Genomic DNA, 20,417 nt, shown 5'->3' on the forward strand with positions numbered 1-20,417 from the left:
ATAAAACCATTACCTCTTGCAGTTTATCCTCTTCCTCCAGAAGTGCTTCAAGAGAGTGGGAGAATTATCAAGTTCATATTATTAAGAAAGGACAAATTTCTTCTAACTAAGCATGACTTTTGGAGAGTCGAGGAGTAATACTCTTTACAGGGAGTCAAATACTTTAAATAGCTTCTACACAAATGGTTGTTACTATCAATATATTAGTTCAAATAGTTTTCTAAGAGCTACAGTGTTCAATAAGACACTAATAATTACCAGTTATCCACAAGGCTTTTCAAGTTAGAAATGGTCACTGGACTAAAAATCTGATGCAATGAATCAAAACTGCACAAAATAATACAAGTATTTGTACAGCACGATGGCATAGTTAACTTTAATTTTACTCCTTGGTTGAGTAATGATGACCAATATTCATAATGCTAACAAGCTCTGTACCATAGGATATTAAACTCATCCCAATATTTGTTCTCATTATCTTCACAGAAAGACAAATTATAGTACTGTACCATGGTTACGGATCAGTGCTTGTAATGGCGAGTGGATTTAAACTGCTGTAGTAGCAGACCCAACACAACAAATTACTCCAGTATACTTGTGATAACAAAAGATGTTGTTTAATCAGTATAATAATGATTGTCTCACTGTAGCTCTTCACAGGATAATCAAAGATATCCAAGTCTACTACAGGAAAAAATAGGTTATAAAGGCAATAAACTCTAATACAGTATTATTTCACTGAAGCTATAGCTTGTCAAGACATAGTAACATCAGAAAATGTAATACTTACATTTATGCAGAAATGCAGAATGTTTCTGAAACTCCTGGTATGTGCTCTTAAGAGCAATAAACCCAGGGTGTTCCATCATATTGGTCTGAGCATTTGTTTGCCATGAGTGGGAGAGATACTGGGAGCGGAATCGTAGCATCAGTGAGAATACATCACGTACCAGCTTTTGAACCACAGAACCCTTCTGCGTCAGAAAACACCTGAAACAAGGAAAGGTGAAATCCCTACGTTGCTGAATCCACTGTAAAGGGCATAATCAAAGAAGACATTGTTTTTAGTTCTGTCTAAAGGAAATAGTTTAAAATGTTTCCATGAATTCTGACGGTCCTGGTATACCATGTCAGCCTGGTCCTTGGCTAGAGGGACCTGGTATACCTTGTCAGCCTGGTCCTTGGCTAGAGGGGCCTGGTATACCTTGTCCAACCCGTTCTCGCAAATTTAATAAGTCAATATTGACTTATTAGTTGCGTGCATAGGTGACATACTAAACATAATAGTTTCCCTTGAAAAGCTTCATAGAAAACACCGACCTTACCTAACCTACTTAGTATGTTAAAATAAGCATCTTATAGCTTCGTAATTACAATTGTTACTTAACCTATTGTAGGTATAGGTTAGGTAATAATTGTAATTACGAAGCAATAAGATGCTTATCTTAACATACTAAATAGGTTAGGTAAGGTCGGTGTTTTCTATGAAGCTTTTCAAGGGAAACTATTATGTTAAGTATGTCACCTATGCACATATTTAATAAGTCAATATTGACTTATTAAATTTGCGAGAACGGGTTGCAACCCTTGTCAGCCTGGTCCTTGGCTAGAGGGACCTGGTATACCTTGTTGCCTGGCCATATCAGCTGGGGGGGGGGGAGGGAGACCTGGTATTTGTGGAAAAGTATAATTGTAAATACTGTATTAGAATTTACATAACATTAGAATAAATGTTTATTTGCATATTATTGTAAATATTGTATTAGAATGTAACTTTTTTACAGGAGTAAAATAAATAGTTTAAAGTAAATACAGTAAATATAATAATTTATTTACATGTACAGGGTAAACAGTATAATTTTTAGATTATAACAATTATAATGTATAAAGTTATATAAAACTTTATACATTATAATATGGGGTACTCCATGGTGCCTGGGTAGACCTGATGACCAGGTCAATCCAGAACCCTAAGGTTAACCCAGCATCATTCCACCTAAAACAAATCCAAGAATATTAAGAGAAATAATAATAAATCATACCATATCCAGCATCCCAACATATGATAAAACATCCCTTCTTTGTGTCTGTCTTTGTCTATATCCCTCTCTATTTGTCCAGCCCTCCCCTCCCCCCTTCTTTCTGGGTGCTAACACCAATCGATGGCAGACACGGAATGCCCAAATACAAGGGGGTTTCCGTAAGCCATTGCTCCCTTTGCCTCTCTGTGGGGGGGCCAGGTTCTGGCTTGTGGTCCCCATTAGGCTGAACTGCAATTGACTGATGCCCCAGACTAATATATCGCATATCAGTCCGATAGCTCCAGGGAGCCAGAAGGCTCTCCACAGAAAGAAGGGTTTCACTACACTGAACTTATTTTGCTTATTTTACTTATTTTCACTTATTTTGCTTTGTGTTCCTCCACATAACCTCAAAAAACACTCCTTCCCTATCTTTACTTTTTGCATCAAAACATCTTACCTTGAGTTAATTGATGTGACAAGGGAGCTGTGAAGGTCATACAACTCATCCAAAGATGATACCTTTTTATGTAATTTTTGTTCAAACTTGCTCCAGCTGATCTGATGCACCTTAAATACAAAATACATAAAATATATGTATTGCATGTTATTTCATTACACATTTGGAACACAACTGAATGTATGATGGGATATACTGTTATGTACGAGTCAAGAATTACTGGTACCTATTTAGAAATTTTAAAGAGTACAGTATGATTACAAATACAAAACTTTTATACAAAATACAATTTATTTGGTGACATACTGTAAGCTTGTATAAGATGGAAGTGTTGACTTACCTGACTAATTACATATGCCTGCACAACAAGGAGGAAGTGGTGCATTTCATGGCGATACAAACAAACCTGATGGTATTGTGAACATTTCAAGAAGTGCCCTTCCTTGTCTTGTCGACCTGTGAAAAACAATAAAACTTCAGCAACAGAAAATAATTGCCTTCTGAGCTAAGGCTCCTTGGTCACTGCTGCAGACAAGAGCCTATATGGTCCACCCAGGACACCACTCACCATTAGGCTCTATGAGACTTAACAGTTAGAATAATACCTTTCTTAGAATAATACATACCCTTAGTCTAATATGCTTCTCAATCTAAAAATCTGCCACTAAAATATGAGAATAATATACATACAATTACTTCTAACTTACAGAGATATGACAAATGACAGAAGAGATCATCAGCAGCCCAAATGCTGTAGTGTAGAGAGGCCAAAAAAATCCACACTCGAGAGTATGACGCTAGAGTGGCATCGTCCAAAATAAGCGTGTGAGGCCAACGTACATGGTACCTGAGCTCAAGGCAGTCTACAACACTTGCTGTGGAGAAAGTCAAGATATATAGTTACAGCAATAAATAATTGATAATTTGAGATTTAACATCATATTCATACAATACTGGAGAAACAGTTTAAAAATATGAACTATTCTTTTACACCTCATATGTTTTATGCCTTTTCTATCTTACTCACTAAACCTTTATAATCTCAAGCCAGATAAAATTATTAAGAGAAAACAGAGAGAAAAAATTGCTGTTCTGGAATTGTGTGCCTTATGAAAAAACAGTTTAGTCCCCCTTTAAGATATCACTTGACTCTCAGTCGTATCAGTGTTATAGTAAAGGGCTTCTGCTATGTAATTTAGAAGCAATAAGTTGTTTTCACTCATGTATTGGTCCAAATCTTTCTGTTGGAGGTCATCTCCAGAAATTAACTTTGCACCGACTTTGTAATTACAAACCTGCTAATGACATCCAATGTAATTCATCTTGTTTATGGTGTGAATTTTTGTGTGAACACAGTAATAATTCCCAAAGGTGTCTTTAAGACTGATTGACCAAGTAACCCTGATACTCTAATTAGACTGATGAATCAGGTCCAGAAGGATCTTAGCTGCTGTCCGGCACTCGATGAATAATAATAAATAAATGCTATTGAAATTGAAATTGAAATTGAAATTGAAATAAGTTTATTGAGGTAAAATACACACAAAGGGATGAGGTAGCTCAAGCTATTCTCACCCCGTTCAGTACAACGTGTTAATATATACATATACACACATCACAAATAAACATATTACCAAACATTCTGAGAGGTAAAAATATACATTTCCTCCCTCACAAGGAGTATGGTATCAGACGTACACACAAATACTTTTATGACCTAGGTATACTGTATAGACAATTTGCAAGACACCTGCAGATAATTCAACAAAATATTACAATCTTGGTGCAAAATTCTTATATCTCTCAAGAATATCATCAACCTTTCCGTTGTGACACATCCAGGCTATTTGTTCAGGAACAGTCCTTATCTCAGTGTTTCTATATACACTAATCAACGGACAATCAAGAATATAATGGGCAAGGGTGTGAGACCTTAACATACCACATAGTTTACACTTCGTGTCATTACCATGAACATCTATCCCATATTCCCAGTAATATTTGTACCCAAGCCTGAGCCGCATGTACACAGAGTCACTCCAAGCATTTCTCCTTTTACCATAAGTGAAATGGGTGTTTTGACTCACATACATGTAGTGTTGCATGGTTTGACTACTCTCATACATTATCTCTCTCCTCTCCACTCCCGCCTGTGCCTGAATATTTCTGATTTTGCTTCTTATTTGTCTCATTGTGAATTCACATTCAATGTCAACTTGTGGTTTTGATGTGGCACGTTTGGCCAAGTCATCCGCCACCTCGTTGAGCACTATTCCAACATGAGATGGAATCCACATGAATTTCACACTATAACCTTTCAGCTGTATCTCAGTTATTCTTCTCTTACAGTCCTCCACTATAGACATGAAGACTGGTTTTCTACTGTTTAAGGACTCCAGTGCTCCTCGGCTATCGACAAATACAAAAACATTTTTGTCGTCATGACGTACTTCCTCCAAACACGCCAGAATGGCCTGCAGTTCAGCTTGTGTGGATGATATATAATTACTAAGCCGGAGTTCAATTATCCTGTCCACAGTCCCAAACTCCGTATAATCCCTTATTAGGACACCACACCCTGCCCTGCCATCCTCCGCCACCGACCCGTCGCAATATACATGTAAACTGTTGCCTCTTGGTAACCGAGATATCATGCTTCCATACAAACACCGTAATTGTCCCGGTTCATGATGAATCTTTTTCACCTTGAGGGGTACAATTTCGACGTCTATTTTCTGTACTTTCCAGGGAGCAGACATATTACACTTTCGAGAGGGTTTACAGCAGTCAAGTACGTCGTATTCCCTGAGGTCATGAGCTAATCCTCTCGTATAGCGAGTCTCCCTCAGTTTCCTGGAAGTGTGTACGTCACTCAAGCAGGTCTGAACGCTCTCAAACAGCTTATCCCCTCCTTTTCTCCGCATGAAACGAATAGATACTCTAGTGTTAATGTCACGGACTCTATCACACACACTCTGTAAATTTAATTCCATTCTCATTATTTCAATCATTGCATTTCTTTGACATCCAAGAATAATCCTCATAGCCTCGTTCTGTATCAGCTCTATTTTTTGAATTCTGCCTTGGCCTGTGTAAGACAATACGGGTGCTGCGTAGTCTATCAGGGATCGAACAGTGCTTATGTATAACATCCGCAAGATAGGTACCCCAACACCTTTACCAGAAAAAGCCAGTGCTTTTAGAGGATGCAGACGGGCTTTACATAAGGTGCTGATATGATTTATTTCAGCATTTTTACTCTCACATGTGTATCCAACATACATGCCCAGATACTTGTACTTCTGTACACGGCTCAGTTCCACACCATTTAGAGTAAGTGTTATATTTCTTCGTTTCCTATACTCGTATTTGGTTTTATCTGCATTTATAACTAAGCCTAACTTGTGACAGGTTGTACCAAGTATGTTAAGAGCATCTTGAATTTTGTTCCCAGAAGTGCCTTGTATAAGAATGTCATCAGCATATATGATCGTCTTGACCCCTGGAGGATACATCTCTGATGCTAATCTGTTCATTAATACATTGAATAAGGTGGGACTTAATACTCCCCCTTGTGGGGTACCTAACTGAAACCTCCGTTCCTCAGACATGTATCCCTGGTAATACACCTGACCTTTTCTGCCTTGCAGGTAATCCCTTATCCAGTGTAGCAATCTCCCTGTTATTCCCAGATTGGCTAATTCGTATAAGATTACTTCCCCATTGGCTTTATCAAACGCTCCTTGTAGATCAACAAAAACTCTACAATTGTCATCCACATTAGACAAACACTTTAAGAGACAATCCGCAGTACTTTTGCCTTTGATAAAACCAAAGAGATTATTGGACATGTTATCACCTACAAGGTAGAGTAGCCTATTTAACAAAATCCTTTCCATCATTTTACAAAAGCAGGATATTAAGGAGACAGGTCTGTAGCCTCCGTTTGACTTAGGGATAGGAATGATGACAGCCTCTTTCCATTTTCTTGGTAACTTTCCCTCTCTATAACTCATATTAAACAAATCAAGTAAGGGATTAGGTTTCATACCGGCTAAATAATTAAGAATGTCATACGTTACTCCATCTTTTCCCGGAGCAGTGGAGCTGCCACTTTTTATAGCATCCAGTAGCTCATCGTGGGTTATCTCAGTGCATGCTATAGATCTTGTATTTAAGGCACATAAAGTTACTCCATTTCTAATATTTTCCCATGACTCAATGGTGACTCTCGTGTCTGCAGGTAAGGACTCCATACCAGCAGCACTTGCCCATTTATCTACTAACTCATTAGCAACTTTCCCTGGATCTGAGTGAGCAATGAATTTAGTCTTACAACCCCTGACTTTATTTACTGCTCTCCATATGTCTTTAAGGTTCTTATCATAGACTGTGGGTTGGTTGGTGTTGTCGTCGTCGATCCTTCTCTATGGACAACCCAACCCACAACTCGGCAGAGTGCTCATACTAGGAGATCACCCTTGGCGCTTCTGGCTCTTGGAGAGGGGCTCAACGTCACACGTTTAGGGGATGCGGCTCCAACACTTAGCCTCGTTGTCACGTGCACACACCCACTCGAGCCGCTGTGACTCCCCACTCTCTCCTTATGAGATATGATCTCCTCAATCCCCTATGACTTACTAGTATTACCTCTTACCCTGTCCACAGCAGTGGTTCTTTGCTCTTTCTCTCTCTCTCTCCTTCTTCACTACTTCCTGGGAAGCCTCACTAGGACAAGGGCAAACACCAGCAAATTGTGACACATTTACTGAACAAAGCACATACACGATACATACACACATATAATAATAATGAATCCTATACTCTATAATATCACAATCAGGTTGCACTCCAACACCATCAGAACTCTATTATCAGCTTATCAAGTGGTATCCTATCTCCTGGTTACCACCTGATACTATTAACCTCCTCAAGTTGGTCAAGCCTACATACTGTTGCACTATCAGCAAGATAATGTATATATAGAAAATCAGCCTTTGGATGCAATAACATATATCAGTATAAATGTTCACTGATACACAACAATGATTAATCGATCACTGTCAGTCCTCATGCACATACATCTGTAGGTAATCAAGCCTACGACTGCAACTCTAAACTTCAGTATAAAAACTCCTTGACATAAGAATGCAAACAGTCACTCACCTCTCACTGCGTCTTGCACGCTACTGACAACCAAACACTATCAACTCCCTATAAGTAATCCACCAGAACTTCCCCTTCCACCTCTGGAAGTTCACTACCCTAATATCTTTAGGTTCTTCCGGGCTTCACTACCAGGATCCTCTGCAGCTCCTCCAGGCTGCTATCATGAAGTTTCCTTGTGCAACTACGGTGCTTCACCCTTCTGTTAGGTTCTTCCACAGCTCTCTTGGCTGCTACACCACCTCTACAGAAGCACGTGACACTCCTCTTCACTGCTGCTTCTCCTCACAGCTCGAGGTCCTCTGCTCCACTACCTTGGAGTCTCATCAGCTACATCATCTGCTGGCTTCGAAGTTCTCAGCAACTTCTTCCCCAAAAGACAAACCTGCAACCCATCGACACTCCAATAAAATGTTCCCCTTTAACACATAAACAAAAATAACCACACAATATGCTTGCCTCAAACCTCTATCTGTCCTCTACATACAGTGAGAGTGGACTCCCCCGTTTTGGGCGGGTCCATACTCCACCTCGCCTGGCGGCGGCGTCCTCACTCGCTGGGAGGGTCTTCCTCCATCCGGAGCCAGGCTCCCTCAGTCGTCCGCCAGCGCTCAGAGAGGACGGACGTCGCTCCGTGTTCCTCCCTCTTCACTCTCCTATTTCAGGCCTTCTGCCTTATTAAAACATGTCTAACTTATAAATAAACATCGCTACTGTCGCTGGGCACACGACCAACTACAATGCAATCACTATGAACTGGCGTATATCGTGCTTACCACAGATTAATTGGTCGAGGGCGCTTTCCCTCTGACGGCGTCTGGTCAGGGCGCTCCACACAGCCCACAATAATGCTTCTGGGCGATTTAATATCTGCTCGTCGACCAGGACTTGAGACCACAACGTTCCCAGCTCGATTCCACAGCTGGTACGTCCGCACACTTCTCTTCTCTTCGAGATATATCACTAGGGGTTCCCTTCTGGCGGGAGCTCAAACGGAGCGCGGCTTCCCCCTGCGATGTCTGACACTCAAGTGAGGTCAAGGTCCTCCGGAAGCGAGCCTCACGCCTCCAGCAAAATGTCCACATCTCCTAGCCAGTCATTTATCTATTTTCTTCTGCATTGCCCATAATCTCAAACTGTTACACATATCCAAGCAACTATTTTTCATATGCGTTATCACCTCAATACTTGCTAGACCTTCTAGTCAGGTCAGGCTTGACGAATAACTCTCAAGGAGGGAGACTCGTTTCTCCTGCAGGCTGAGATCATAACACTCCCCTCCCCTTATTTTTGAGAGTTATTCCAGTGGCAAAGCTCGGGATAATACATCCGCCACCACACTGTCTCGTTCTTCAACCGATTGGTTCGAACGGTTGATCTGCTTACGTACTCCCTTAGGAGTCTACAATTAGTTCGTTGCTCCTTGCAACATCCGGCTGACAACTCTCCAGGAACATGATCTTCTCACAAACGATTTGACTTCTCTGGCACCTCTTGGCTAGGCTGTCCTCCTTGGACGCCTGCACTCTATCGGTCCACTCTACTTATTGTCTCCACCCTCCGTTTCCTCGTCTTCTTCTCTTCACGTCCAGAGTCAGACATCTACTGTCTGTACCTCCTCTGTCGTCTTCACACTTCCATCTACTGCCATTATACTTTCGTCTCCTGCCATCATACTTCACTCCATCGTCTTCACCGACGCTCCTCCCTTTCGTCTCCTCATATATCCGAGACCTCATCCTGTTCGACTCCCACCGAGTCCTCGGCTTTCTTCTGTTCCTCCATGCTTGTATCATCTTCCTCTTCCCCCACTTTTCACTTCTATACCACTCCATTTCTTCTCCTTCAACTCTTCTTCGTTCCCTAAAAGTTTCTTCGGGCACTGTATTACATCCAACAGCACTCGACCATACATGTCGCTTTGCCTCTCCCAAAGTCCTCGCAAGCATCTCTCCACACATACTGTCTCTTCTCCTCTCATTTTCTCGGCTATCACTCTTCTTCACTATCTTTTCTCCACGTTTTCTGTGAAACATGTCAACTCCTGACATCTCAAACAACTTAACTCCACTATCCATATGCCTCTGTGCTCGTGGACCACTTGACGATCTACTCCCGTCCTCAGTATGTCCACATCTTCCCTCATTCATACTCAGCACAGTTGCATTAACCTTCCGACCCTTAATTTCAGCAGTCTGGGCTCTACTCAGGTCTGCTCTCTTCACAGTATTCTTCTTCGGCTGGGCCATCTTCACTTTTGACCTCACCGAGACTTCATTTTTCTGGGCTGGACCTTCATCAAACAGCCGTGCTATACCTACATCGATCTCTTCCACTGGCTGAATCGACACTGTCTCACCTTCTCCAGTGTCTTCCTCGTCGGCCACCTCTGCCTTCGTCACTACCGAGACAGGGTACTCAATGGCTTGGCGGTCTCCTGACTCATCCCCTCGGATGTCAGTCAGGTTCACACTCTCAGGTGTCCCAACCGTGCTGTGGCCTTCTGGGCACTCCTCTGGCACAGTCTCCGCCATGACTCTTGTCAACACCTTTGTCCCACACAAGTCATTTCCCAGGATCACTTGGACTCCTGGAACAGGTATGTCGGGGCACACTCCCAACATCACCTCCGCCGACACATATTCCGACCTTAGCTGGACAGTACAAATGGGCATGTCACTCTCCGACAATAACCCATATACTCTCATCTTACTCCTGCCAGCTAACCGTCGATCATTCCCAATCAGGCTTCTCGTAATCAAGCTCTGATTAGCTCCGGTATCTCTTAAGATACCAACTTCTACCTCAGGTTGGCCTCCTACACTGATCCAACCTTTGCTCATGAATGGCCTATACCTCTCGTTCACTAAGTTCGCTCTCTGTGGTTTGTCTCGGAACACATTGGCATATTTACCTCGGGGGTCACACATGGCCAGGGTCACAACTCTTTTGCCCTGCCGACAATCTCGCATCACGTGACCCAATCCGTTACATTGGTAACATCTCATCTGGGAAAAGTCTCTTCTATATGTACCAGAGTAGCTCTGACTCTGTCCACTCGTATTGGAGTTCCTCGGGCCAGACGTACTACTCGTACTCTGTGGAGCTTTACTGGACTCTTGATTTCCTGGATAACGATCAGTTTCTCGTTTTGCTCCTCCATCCTCACTTTCAGATGAAGTGCGCGACCTACTCTTCTGAGTTTTAGGGTACTTACTTTTATCTGCCCATTTATCAAAATTTTTCTCATCCCAGACTCTTCTGGGTCTCTCATAATTTCTTCCTCCCCAGACTCCATTGGATCTGCCATTGCTGCGTCTCGCCTCGCTTCTCACTCTGTTCTCCCTCAAGCTCTTGTATGCTTCAGTAATCATATCCGCCCTATCTGCGGCATCTTTCACCTCCATTATCCCTGCTTCTTGGATCTTGAACTTTGTTTCAGGATGCATCATCTCCAGGAACTTCTCCATGACCATCAGTTGCTTCAGGTCAGCATAAGATCCAACTCCAGCAGCCTCAATCCACTTCTGGAATCGTCTTTCCAGATCTCTTGCTGTCTCAGCAAACGTACACGCTCCAACTTTGATCATTTCTCTGAAGCGCTTTCTATAAGCTTCTGGGGTTAACTGAAACGAGCGCAATATGCTGCTCTTTACAGTGGCATAATCCTGGCACTCTTCCAGTGACAATTGGGTGTATGCCTCCCTGGCTGCACCGGTCAATCTTAACTGGACCAGCTGGGCCCATTCCTCCTGTGGCCACTCCTTGATGCTGGCTACTTTTTCAAAGTGCTCGAAAAAGCTCTCTGCCTCTTCGGGAACAAACAAGGGAATGTCCTTCTCCCTAACCCTAACATCTGGTGGGTGTGATACCTGGGTGGTGCTCTCTGGCAACCCATGTTCAATCCTTTGCTCAGCCAAGGTTCTATTCGCTTCTATCTGCATTTGTTTTGTTCTCTCTTTTTCTTTTTCGACCTGGGCTTTTTCTTTTTCGACCTGGGCTTTTTCTTTTTCGACCTCTAGTCTTGCTTTCTCTTTTTCTTTCTCCTGTTCCAACTCCAGTTCTCTTACTCTGGTTTTCTCTTTTTCTACTTCCAGTCTGGTTTTCTCTTTTTCTACTTCCAGCCTGGTTTTCTCTTTTTCTACTTCCAGCCTGGTTTTCTCTTTTTCCTTCTCGGCTTCATTTTTCATCTGGAGTTCTAATTTCATCTTTTCCAGCTGGAACTGTCTCTCCTCACGCTGTTGTTGGATCTGGAGCTCTAACTGGAATCTCTCCAAGCTCCTATTTCGGCTACTCCTACTACTGCGGCTACTCTTGCTGCTCCTACTCGATCCCTGGGATCTCACGTCATCCTGCCCATCATCCTCCTTTCTACTTTCAGCTCCTTCCTGGGCTCCTTGTTCTGCCGCTTCACTTCTGGCTCTCAACTGCCTCAGGATCTCATCCTTCATCCCAGCTACTTTAGATGCTTTCAACCTGATGCCACATTTTTCTGCTATTTGTTTCAATTGATCCCTCGTGCAACCTTCTAAATCCTCAGGCTTGCCTGACTCCACAAATGCTTGCACCTTATCCATCTTTGTCCTGTGAGTCTTCCCAAGAGAGAGAGTATACACCTGCGGTCACACAGTTTATCTATTTCAGCAAGGGTGTACAAATCCACTCTTGGACAGGGTGTGGGTGTGTCAGTTCACTCTCCCGGACACAGGCCCCCAATTTATCATAGACTGTGGGTTGGTTGGTGTTGTCGTCGTCGATCCTTCTCTATGGACAACCCAACCCACAACTCGGCAGAGTGCTCATACTAGGAGATCACCCTTGGCGCTTCTGGCTCTTGGAGAGGGGCTCAACGTCACACGTTTAGGGGATGCGGCTCCAACACTTAGCCTCGTTGTCACGTGCACACACCCACTCGAGCCGCTGTGACTCCCCACTCTCTCCTTATGAGATATGATCTCCTCAATCCCCTATGACTTACTAGTATTACCTCTTACCCTGTCCACAGCAGTGGTTCTTTGCTCTTTCTCTCTCTCTCTCCTTCTTCACTACTTCCTGGGAAGCCTCACTAGGACAAGGGCAAACACCAGCAAATTGTGACGCATTTACTGAACAAAGCACATACACGATACATACACACATATAATAATAATGAATCCTATACTCTATAATATCACAATCAGGTTGCACTCCAACACCATCAGAACTCTATTATCAGCTTATCAAGTGGTATCCTATCTCCTGGTTACCACCTGATACTATTAACCTCCTCAAGTTGGTCAAGCCTACATACTGTTGCACTATCAGCAAGATAATGTATATATAGAAAATCAGCCTTTGGATGCAATAACATATATCAGTATAAATGTTCACTGATACACAACAATGATTAATCGATCACTGTCAGTCCTCATGCACATACATCTGTAGGTAATCAAGCCTACGACTGCAACTCTAAACTTCAGTATAAAAACTCCTTGACATAAGAATGCAAACAGTCACTCACCTCTCACTGCGTCTTGCACGCTACTGACAACCAAACACTATCAACTCCCTATAAGTAATCCACCAGAACTTCCCCTTCCACCTCTGGAAGTTCACTACCCTAATATCTTTAGGTTCTTCCGGGCTTCACTACCAGGATCCTCTGCAGCTCCTCCAGGCTGCTATCATGAAGTTTCCTTGTGCAACTACGGTGCTTCACCCTTCTGTTAGGTTCTTCCACAGCTCTCTTGGCTGCTACACCACCTCTACAGAAGCACGTGACACTCCTCTTCACTGCTGCTTCTCCTCACAGCTCGAGGTCCTCTGCTCCACTACCTTGGAGTCTCATCAGCTACATCATCTGCTGGCTTCGAAGTTCTCAGCAACTTCTTCCCCAAAAGACAAACCTGCAACCCATCGACACTCCAATAAAATGTTCCCCTTTAACACATAAACAAAAATAACCACACAATATGCTTGCCTCAAACCTCTATCTGTCCTCTACATACAGTGAGAGTGGACTCCCCCGTTTTGGGCGGGTCCATACTCCACCTCGCCTGGCGGCGGCGTCCTCACTCGCTGGGAGGGTCTTCCTCCATCCGGAGCCAGGCTCCCTCAGTCGTCCGCCAGCGCTCAGAGAGGACGGACGTCGCTCCGTGTTCCTCCCTCTTCACTCTCCTATTTCAGGCCTTCTGCCTTATTAAAACATGTCTAACTTATAAATAAACATCGCTACTGTCGCTGGGCACACGACCAACTACAATGCAATCACTATGAACTGGCGTATATCGTGCTTACCACAGATTAATTGGTCGAGGGCGCTTTCCCTCTGACGGCGTCTGGTCAGGGCGCTCCACACAGCCCACAATAATGCTTCTGGGCGATTTAATATCTGCTCGTCGACCAGGACTTGAGACCACAACGTTCCCAGCTCGATTCCACAGCTGGTACGTCCGCACACTTCTCTTCTCTTCGAGATATATCACTAGGGGTTCCCTTCTGGCGGGAGCTCAAACGGAGCGCGGCTTCCCCCTGCGATGTCTGACACTCAAGTGAGGTCAAGGTCCTCCGGAAGCGAGCCTCACGCCTCCAGCAAAATGTCCACATCTCCTAGCCAGTCATTTATCTATTTTCTTCTGCATTGCCCATAATCTCAAACTGTTACACATATCCAAGCAACTATTTTTCATATGCGTTATCACCTCAATACTTGCTAGACCTTCTAGTCAGGTCAGGCTTGACGAATAACTCTCAAGGAGGGAGACTCGTTTCTCCTGCAGGCTGAGATCATAACATCTTAGTATTACCAATGGCCTGAGCAAAGTCTTGCCAGTATCTGTCCCGCGCCTCCTTCCTCACCTGACTGCATTCCCTAGCCACTTCCAACATTGTATTTTTCTCTTCATCCCTCATTCCATTTTTTAACCATGCTTTATGCGCACCCCGTAGCATTCTCTCCCATCCCTTGACTTGCTGATCATTGGAATATTTAAATTTCTTAGGTCCGTGCGTCTTGCTTCCCCTGCCCCCGTTATTTTCCCTCTGTACTAATTTCTCTATGTTCTCGACCATGTCCTCGTAAAAACTATCAACGCAGAGCGGCGTGTAATGTTGATACCAATCTCCCATATTTTGAATAAAATAATTTTTCATATCTTTCTTAATATTTAGCCTTTTCCTTTGAAAGTGGACTTGTTTTTTCCCCAGTGGTAATTCAACGTTCAAGGCAAAGTGGTCACTAAGTAGTTCCCGAACAACCCGAGCCTCCCCCATAATCCCCTGAGAGTTTAAAACGCAGGCATAGTCAAGCCGTCCTCCCCTGATGTGAGTTGGTTCATTGTTTCCCAATAGACAGGTATCTGGATGATCTTGTAGAAACTGTAACCACTTGACCCCATTAGTATTAATACTACCCACTGTCCCAAGGCTTGTGTGCCGAGCATTAAGGTCCCCAATGACCAGTGAAGGATTAGTATAAATGCAGTCAGGTAAATAGTTAGCGTCGAAGCAGTTCCTGGATACATACAAATTAACTACAATAAATTCCCCTTCCCTTAATGATAATTTAACACAAACACTCTCTATACCTTGCGTTTTTGATGGCGGTTCTACTAACTCTGCTGGTATGGAGTTCTTAACATAAATCGACGTGCCTCTGATGTTATTTGCAGCGAAGAGGTGAAACCCTTTATAGCCATTTAATTTCAATAATCCTTCATTCCTATCCCCTGTCTCTTGGAGAGCTACAACATCAATATCATTTCCCATCACATAACAATGAACATCTGTAACCCTGTTTCTCAAACCATTAACATTCCATGACAACACTTTCAGTCTAGGGTGATCCATTATTAATCAATTCATTGCCTAAGTCATCCCCAATAAGTTCACTAAATGATAGCCATACCTTGTATAACATCTCCCACCTCCTCCCAAGTTCACCAGTAAAAGCGACATTGCGATTCTCAAGAGATTTTTTCAGCCCTGAGATGTCCATTATTGGCCCAAATGATTCCTTCATTTTATGTGTAATTATAGGGTTCTTCCTTTCACTACGACTACCATCATTCACACACACTTCACTTTCCTTCATTTCATCACTCAATATTTCATTTTTGTCCTCAACCACTATATCCTGACTATCCTTCACCGTTTTGTGATTTTCCTTGACCTCCTGAACGTTTAATTTAGCCTCGATGGACTCGATTCTCTGCCCCAGATTTTGGAGGAACTCACCAACTTTTTTAAGTTCAGCCCACACTTCCTTGACCATATTATTATGACCCTCTCTCTGAGCCACAGTAGCCACTTCACTCACCGTTACACTGTCACTGCCGGAGTCCTGAGTGGTGGCGTGGCTGCTTGTTGCTGGAGCCTGCCTAAGTAAAGGTGACTCCTTTACCCACGCATTCGTCCGGTTCACTGGCACTGTTTGGGGCAGACTGTTTTGCTGTGCTCCCGGTGTCTGGGTAAGAGCTCTTGCTTGCTCTGTAACATTCACCGGCCGGAGAACAGCCATACTCGGCCTCTTGCTACACACAGCCGAGCTCGCATTGTGAACACCTCCACAGTTGCAGCATCTGGGAACTATTTTCTCACCCAGATTCAGTCTGTTTCTACACACAGTAGAGAGGTGAGACTTTCCGCAGAAACGACATCGTGGATCATTTTGACATCTCCAGGATTTATGCCCCCATCTGCAGCATTTCAGGCATATTATGGGCTCTTCCACATACTTTGCTACATGCCTGTAGCCAGCCCCGGTGATGAACACTTTTTCGGGTACGTCACCTCTCACTAGAGCCACCACCTGACTCCTAGCTTCACCTTTAATAAGGTGACGCTTGGCCCACACAAATCGTTGGTCGTCGAGTATAAACTCGGGGTCCAGAATCTGAGGGTATTTATAGATAATTACCTTCGTCAGCTTCTCGTTCCCCTCCGGTATTTCCATAAGAATTCCATCGTATCCTTGCTGGGTAAGATACTCCACTGCCTCCATAGAACCTACCGTTAAGTAAGGTCTGTTTACACCTTCCTTCAGCAGGGGCTCGAACTTGCGGTGTTCTCTTCCGAGTTTGACGGTCCACAGCAGCTTCTGATGATAGGCCAGCGTGCATGAGGCAGGGAAGAGAAGCCTCCATCTCCGCTGATCCTCACCTTCCTGACATCGTTCCGTCCGTTTGTCTGCATCAGTCTCGGCGTCGTTCTTCATTCTTTTATCGTTTCCGTTAAGTGTATTACTGTCCACACTACGCCTTGCCTCCTGTCTTCTTCGTTTCTTCTTATTCCTTGTCAGAACTTCTAGATACTCGCCCTCCTCGTCTGACTGGCTGCTTTCAGGGTCCATGTTAATAACGCCGTGAGAAGTAGCCATGTCTTCTGGTGACTGAGTCTCCATCTCAGTACCCAGCATGGGGGGAGGGGGGGGGAAGGTGCGGAGCAGGTATCTTGACCCGACCGCGTCCCAGGTAAGACTGATAAATGCTATTTACCAAATTCTACAATGTTGGAACCATTGGTGCAGGTTCAATGATAATACAAGGCTGTAGGACAAAGTACCAACATGACTGGGTACCACCGATGATGGCTGAGAACAGAAAAGTTCCCAAAAGAATCGGTTCCACCAATGAAAAACTTGGCCTTACTCCGATTTTAACCAATTCCGGAGTGTAATGTTACCTGCTTGATGGGGTTCTGGGAGTTCTTCTACTCCCCAAGCAAAGCTCAAGGCCAGGCTTGACTTGTGAGAGCTTGGTCCAACAGGCTGTTGCATGGAACGGTCTGCAGGCCCACATATCCACCACAGCCTAGTTGATCCGGCACTTCTTGAAAAAAACTATCTAGTTTTCTCTTGATGTCCACGGTTGTTCGGCACTATTTCTTATACTCACTGGGAGGATGTTGAACAACCGTGGACCTCTGATGTTTATACAGTGTTCTCTGATTGTGCCTATGGTACCTCTGCTCTTCACTGGTTCTATTCTGCATTTTCTTCCATATCAGTCACCCCCAGTATGTTGCTATTTTACTGTGTAGATTTGGGACATGGCCCACCAGTATTTTCCGTGTATATTATTTGACATCTCTCTCGTCTCCTTTCTAGTTAGTACATTTGGAGAGGTCTGAGACGATCCCAATAATTTAGGTGCTTTATCACGTCTATGTATGCCATATATGTTCTCTGTACTCCCTCTATTTCAGCACTCTCTCCTGCTCTGAAGGGGAAAGAGTGAGTACTGAGCAGTACCTAAGATGGGACAACACAAGTGATTTGAATAGTACAAGCATTGTGATGGGATCCCTGGATTTGAAAGTTTTTGTAATCCATCCAATCATTTTTCTGGCTGACGAAATATTTGCTTGGTTATGCTCCCTAAATGTTAGGTCTGATAGGTACCTAAACGTTAGGTAATGTGTCACCTGTCCTCTTATGGTCTGTAACATTCATGTGATATAAAGGGGAAAGCTTCCAGAATACCTAAGGAAATGCTTTCTTTTTATCCTGTATAAAATATTTGAATGGAAATAAAAGACTACATAATATGGTTTGTAATACATTAAATCTTAGGATATATCCTTTTTTCTACACTGATTGACAAATACAGGTGCCATGTGCTAATTGCCCATCAAAATACAAGTATGGTACATAAAATTACAGCACCAACCTTCATTATCTTTATATGCCACATGTTAAACAAAAAATTGCCTTATTATTTTCCAAATTCTGGGCCTACTTTTTCATTTTCATTATAATCCTTCCTGATCAGCTTCTCACAACATCTTTTGTCTGTATTACAGAAATTGTATTCCTGTCACCAGTGCCATTAAAATACATCCATGTTTAATAAACAATTACCTACATGTAAAGGAGAGAAATCTATAACAATCAAACATTTTTGATTGTTATAGATTATGCATGCAAGATTGATTTGTTGAGAATAACACTGAGCATATTCACAACAAACTCATCCATTCCAGGAGAACATGAAGGAATATATTAACAGGAATGTTTCATGATCTATGAGAGGTTTTCAGTTTTACATACAGCAACATGAGTTACCCTACTCATATTAATGGTAATTTGGCATTCATTTAAGCAAACTGGTGAAGTGCTCACTTGTATGTGTGAATGTAGAGGGAATGCTTTTAATAGCAAAGGAAAGATTTTCAGCTTGCTGACTCGTGGTCCAGCACGATTCAGATACTGATCTGTTGAGGATATTGTTCAGCTCAACAGGCACCAATAATGCTGCAGGGGAGCTTGTCATGTCTACCTGCAAATTAAAGAATTCATCAACCAAAGACTGGTTGCAGATATCTGAATGGGCAATTCAGTTAATGAAAGCTGCAATGTAATATTTCCCTTCAATTTGGTTAATATTGGTATATTGGAGTTTATTTCACAACACAAGTCATGGTGAAAATTTCAACCAGCACAGCCTGAGTAAAGCTCTCACCTTGCTGGAAAGATTCAAGGTTAAAGCACGAGCAAAGTGTGCATCGTGCAACAAGAGAAGCGCACGAAGAGCAGAGAGGTGGTCCAAAAGACTTTCTTGTACCAAGACTTCACTCAGGAGACTTGCATTTACCAGCCGGGTCCTGAAATTAAAATTTATATTCTATCGTTATATGAAAAATTTCAACTTATGACAACTCTCATGAATTATATAACTTGATATGTTAGTTCAGTAACCCAGCCACTCCCAGTAACCAAGATTTCTGTCCAAGTTTAGAAGAAAAAAATTTGAACTTGATTTGTGGGAAAATGAATTAATGCAAATTAGATAATAGAGTATATAACACAGAAATTTGCAAATGCTATAGAAAAATTACAATTGTATTGCAAGAAAGTCTGTGAGAAATGAAAATACAACTTATAGTTCAACAACTACCCGAGAGTTAAAAGGCAGGGTCCAAGAGCTAGACCTCCCTCCAAGCAGAGGTGAAGTACTGTACTGATAAAGAGAGACAAAAACATGCACTCATTTGAACACAGATAATACTTTATTTAATTATGAATCTATTAGCCATTTTATAAACAGATAAGTACTGTACTTATATATAAAGATTTCAAGAGAAAAAATCTTACTGTGTTGCTAGATGCATCCTGATTGAGCGCATGAAATAAATAGGTGCACATGACAGTTCACTGGCAGATGGAACAGGGGGCAATTTCTTGTTTCTTGGTTGTCTTGTGTTTGGTCTTCCATTGAGAGCGGTTCCAGTAATGTCCAGCAGCGGTTCAGAGTCTGAGAAATTTTACCATATATTAGAGTGAAGTTGAATTTTACCTTCAGGAAACATGATTTGACGGGTCACATACGAGTTGATGATCACTTGACTTTTACCCGATTTACCCGAGGGCCACTAACCCTAAAGGATCCAACTATCCACTAACCCTTGCCCTAACCCCAAAACCCTTAGACACTTCGGGGCTGGAAACGAGGGGAAAAGACCAGGAGGAGGGCACACCACACCCAAAGGAGGAAGAAGTGGGGTGGACAGAACCACGATCAAATTAACTGACACCTCCAAATCCAAGTCCCTAAACACCAACCAGGGCAGCTCCAGCACATCCAACCGGCCACATAACCTAGGCCACTGTGAAACAGAACACCTTAAACGTAAAGCAGCCAATGCCTAAAAACCCTGAACAGCATCAAAATGGTTTGTTAGGCAAGTAATATGCAGTGAACAAATCCCACACGACTCAGGGTCAAAGGTGTCACAAATCCAGCAGGCAGCATTGAAGAGGCAGAACCCAGATAAAAATAAGTCCCCTATTA

At 42.9% G+C, this 20,417-nt stretch overlaps 1 protein-coding gene across 8 annotated transcripts in view; it reads right to left on the minus strand.

Moving 5' to 3' along the window:
* The window catches only part of LOC123762227 (gamma-tubulin complex component 6), a 117,305-nt gene that overhangs the window by 8,095 nt on the left and 88,793 nt on the right, over positions 1-20,417 (minus strand). For 6 of the 8 annotated variants that reach the window (XM_045748637.2, XM_045748601.2, XM_045748620.2 and 3 more), the window contains 7 exons: positions 19,721-19,880; positions 19,089-19,230; positions 18,749-18,905; positions 3,189-3,356; positions 2,822-2,937; positions 2,482-2,591; positions 791-990 (listed from right to left, as the gene is read on the minus strand). In XM_045748637.2, the coding sequence (XP_045604593.2) occupies positions 791-990; positions 2,482-2,591; positions 2,822-2,937; positions 3,189-3,356; positions 18,749-18,905; positions 19,089-19,230; positions 19,721-19,880 (1,053 nt within the window). Of the gene's footprint in view, positions 1-13; positions 46-790; positions 991-2,481; positions 2,592-2,821; positions 2,938-3,188; positions 3,357-18,748; positions 18,906-19,088; positions 19,231-19,720; positions 19,881-20,417 lie in introns of all 8 variants that reach the window. The other 2 variants (XM_069300748.1, XM_045748627.2) reach the window with 1 other exon arrangement.

This window comes from Procambarus clarkii, chromosome 5 (assembly GCF_040958095.1).
Source record: "Procambarus clarkii isolate CNS0578487 chromosome 5, FALCON_Pclarkii_2.0, whole genome shotgun sequence".
In the NCBI taxonomy this organism is placed as follows: Eukaryota; Metazoa; Arthropoda; class Malacostraca; order Decapoda; family Cambaridae; genus Procambarus; species Procambarus clarkii.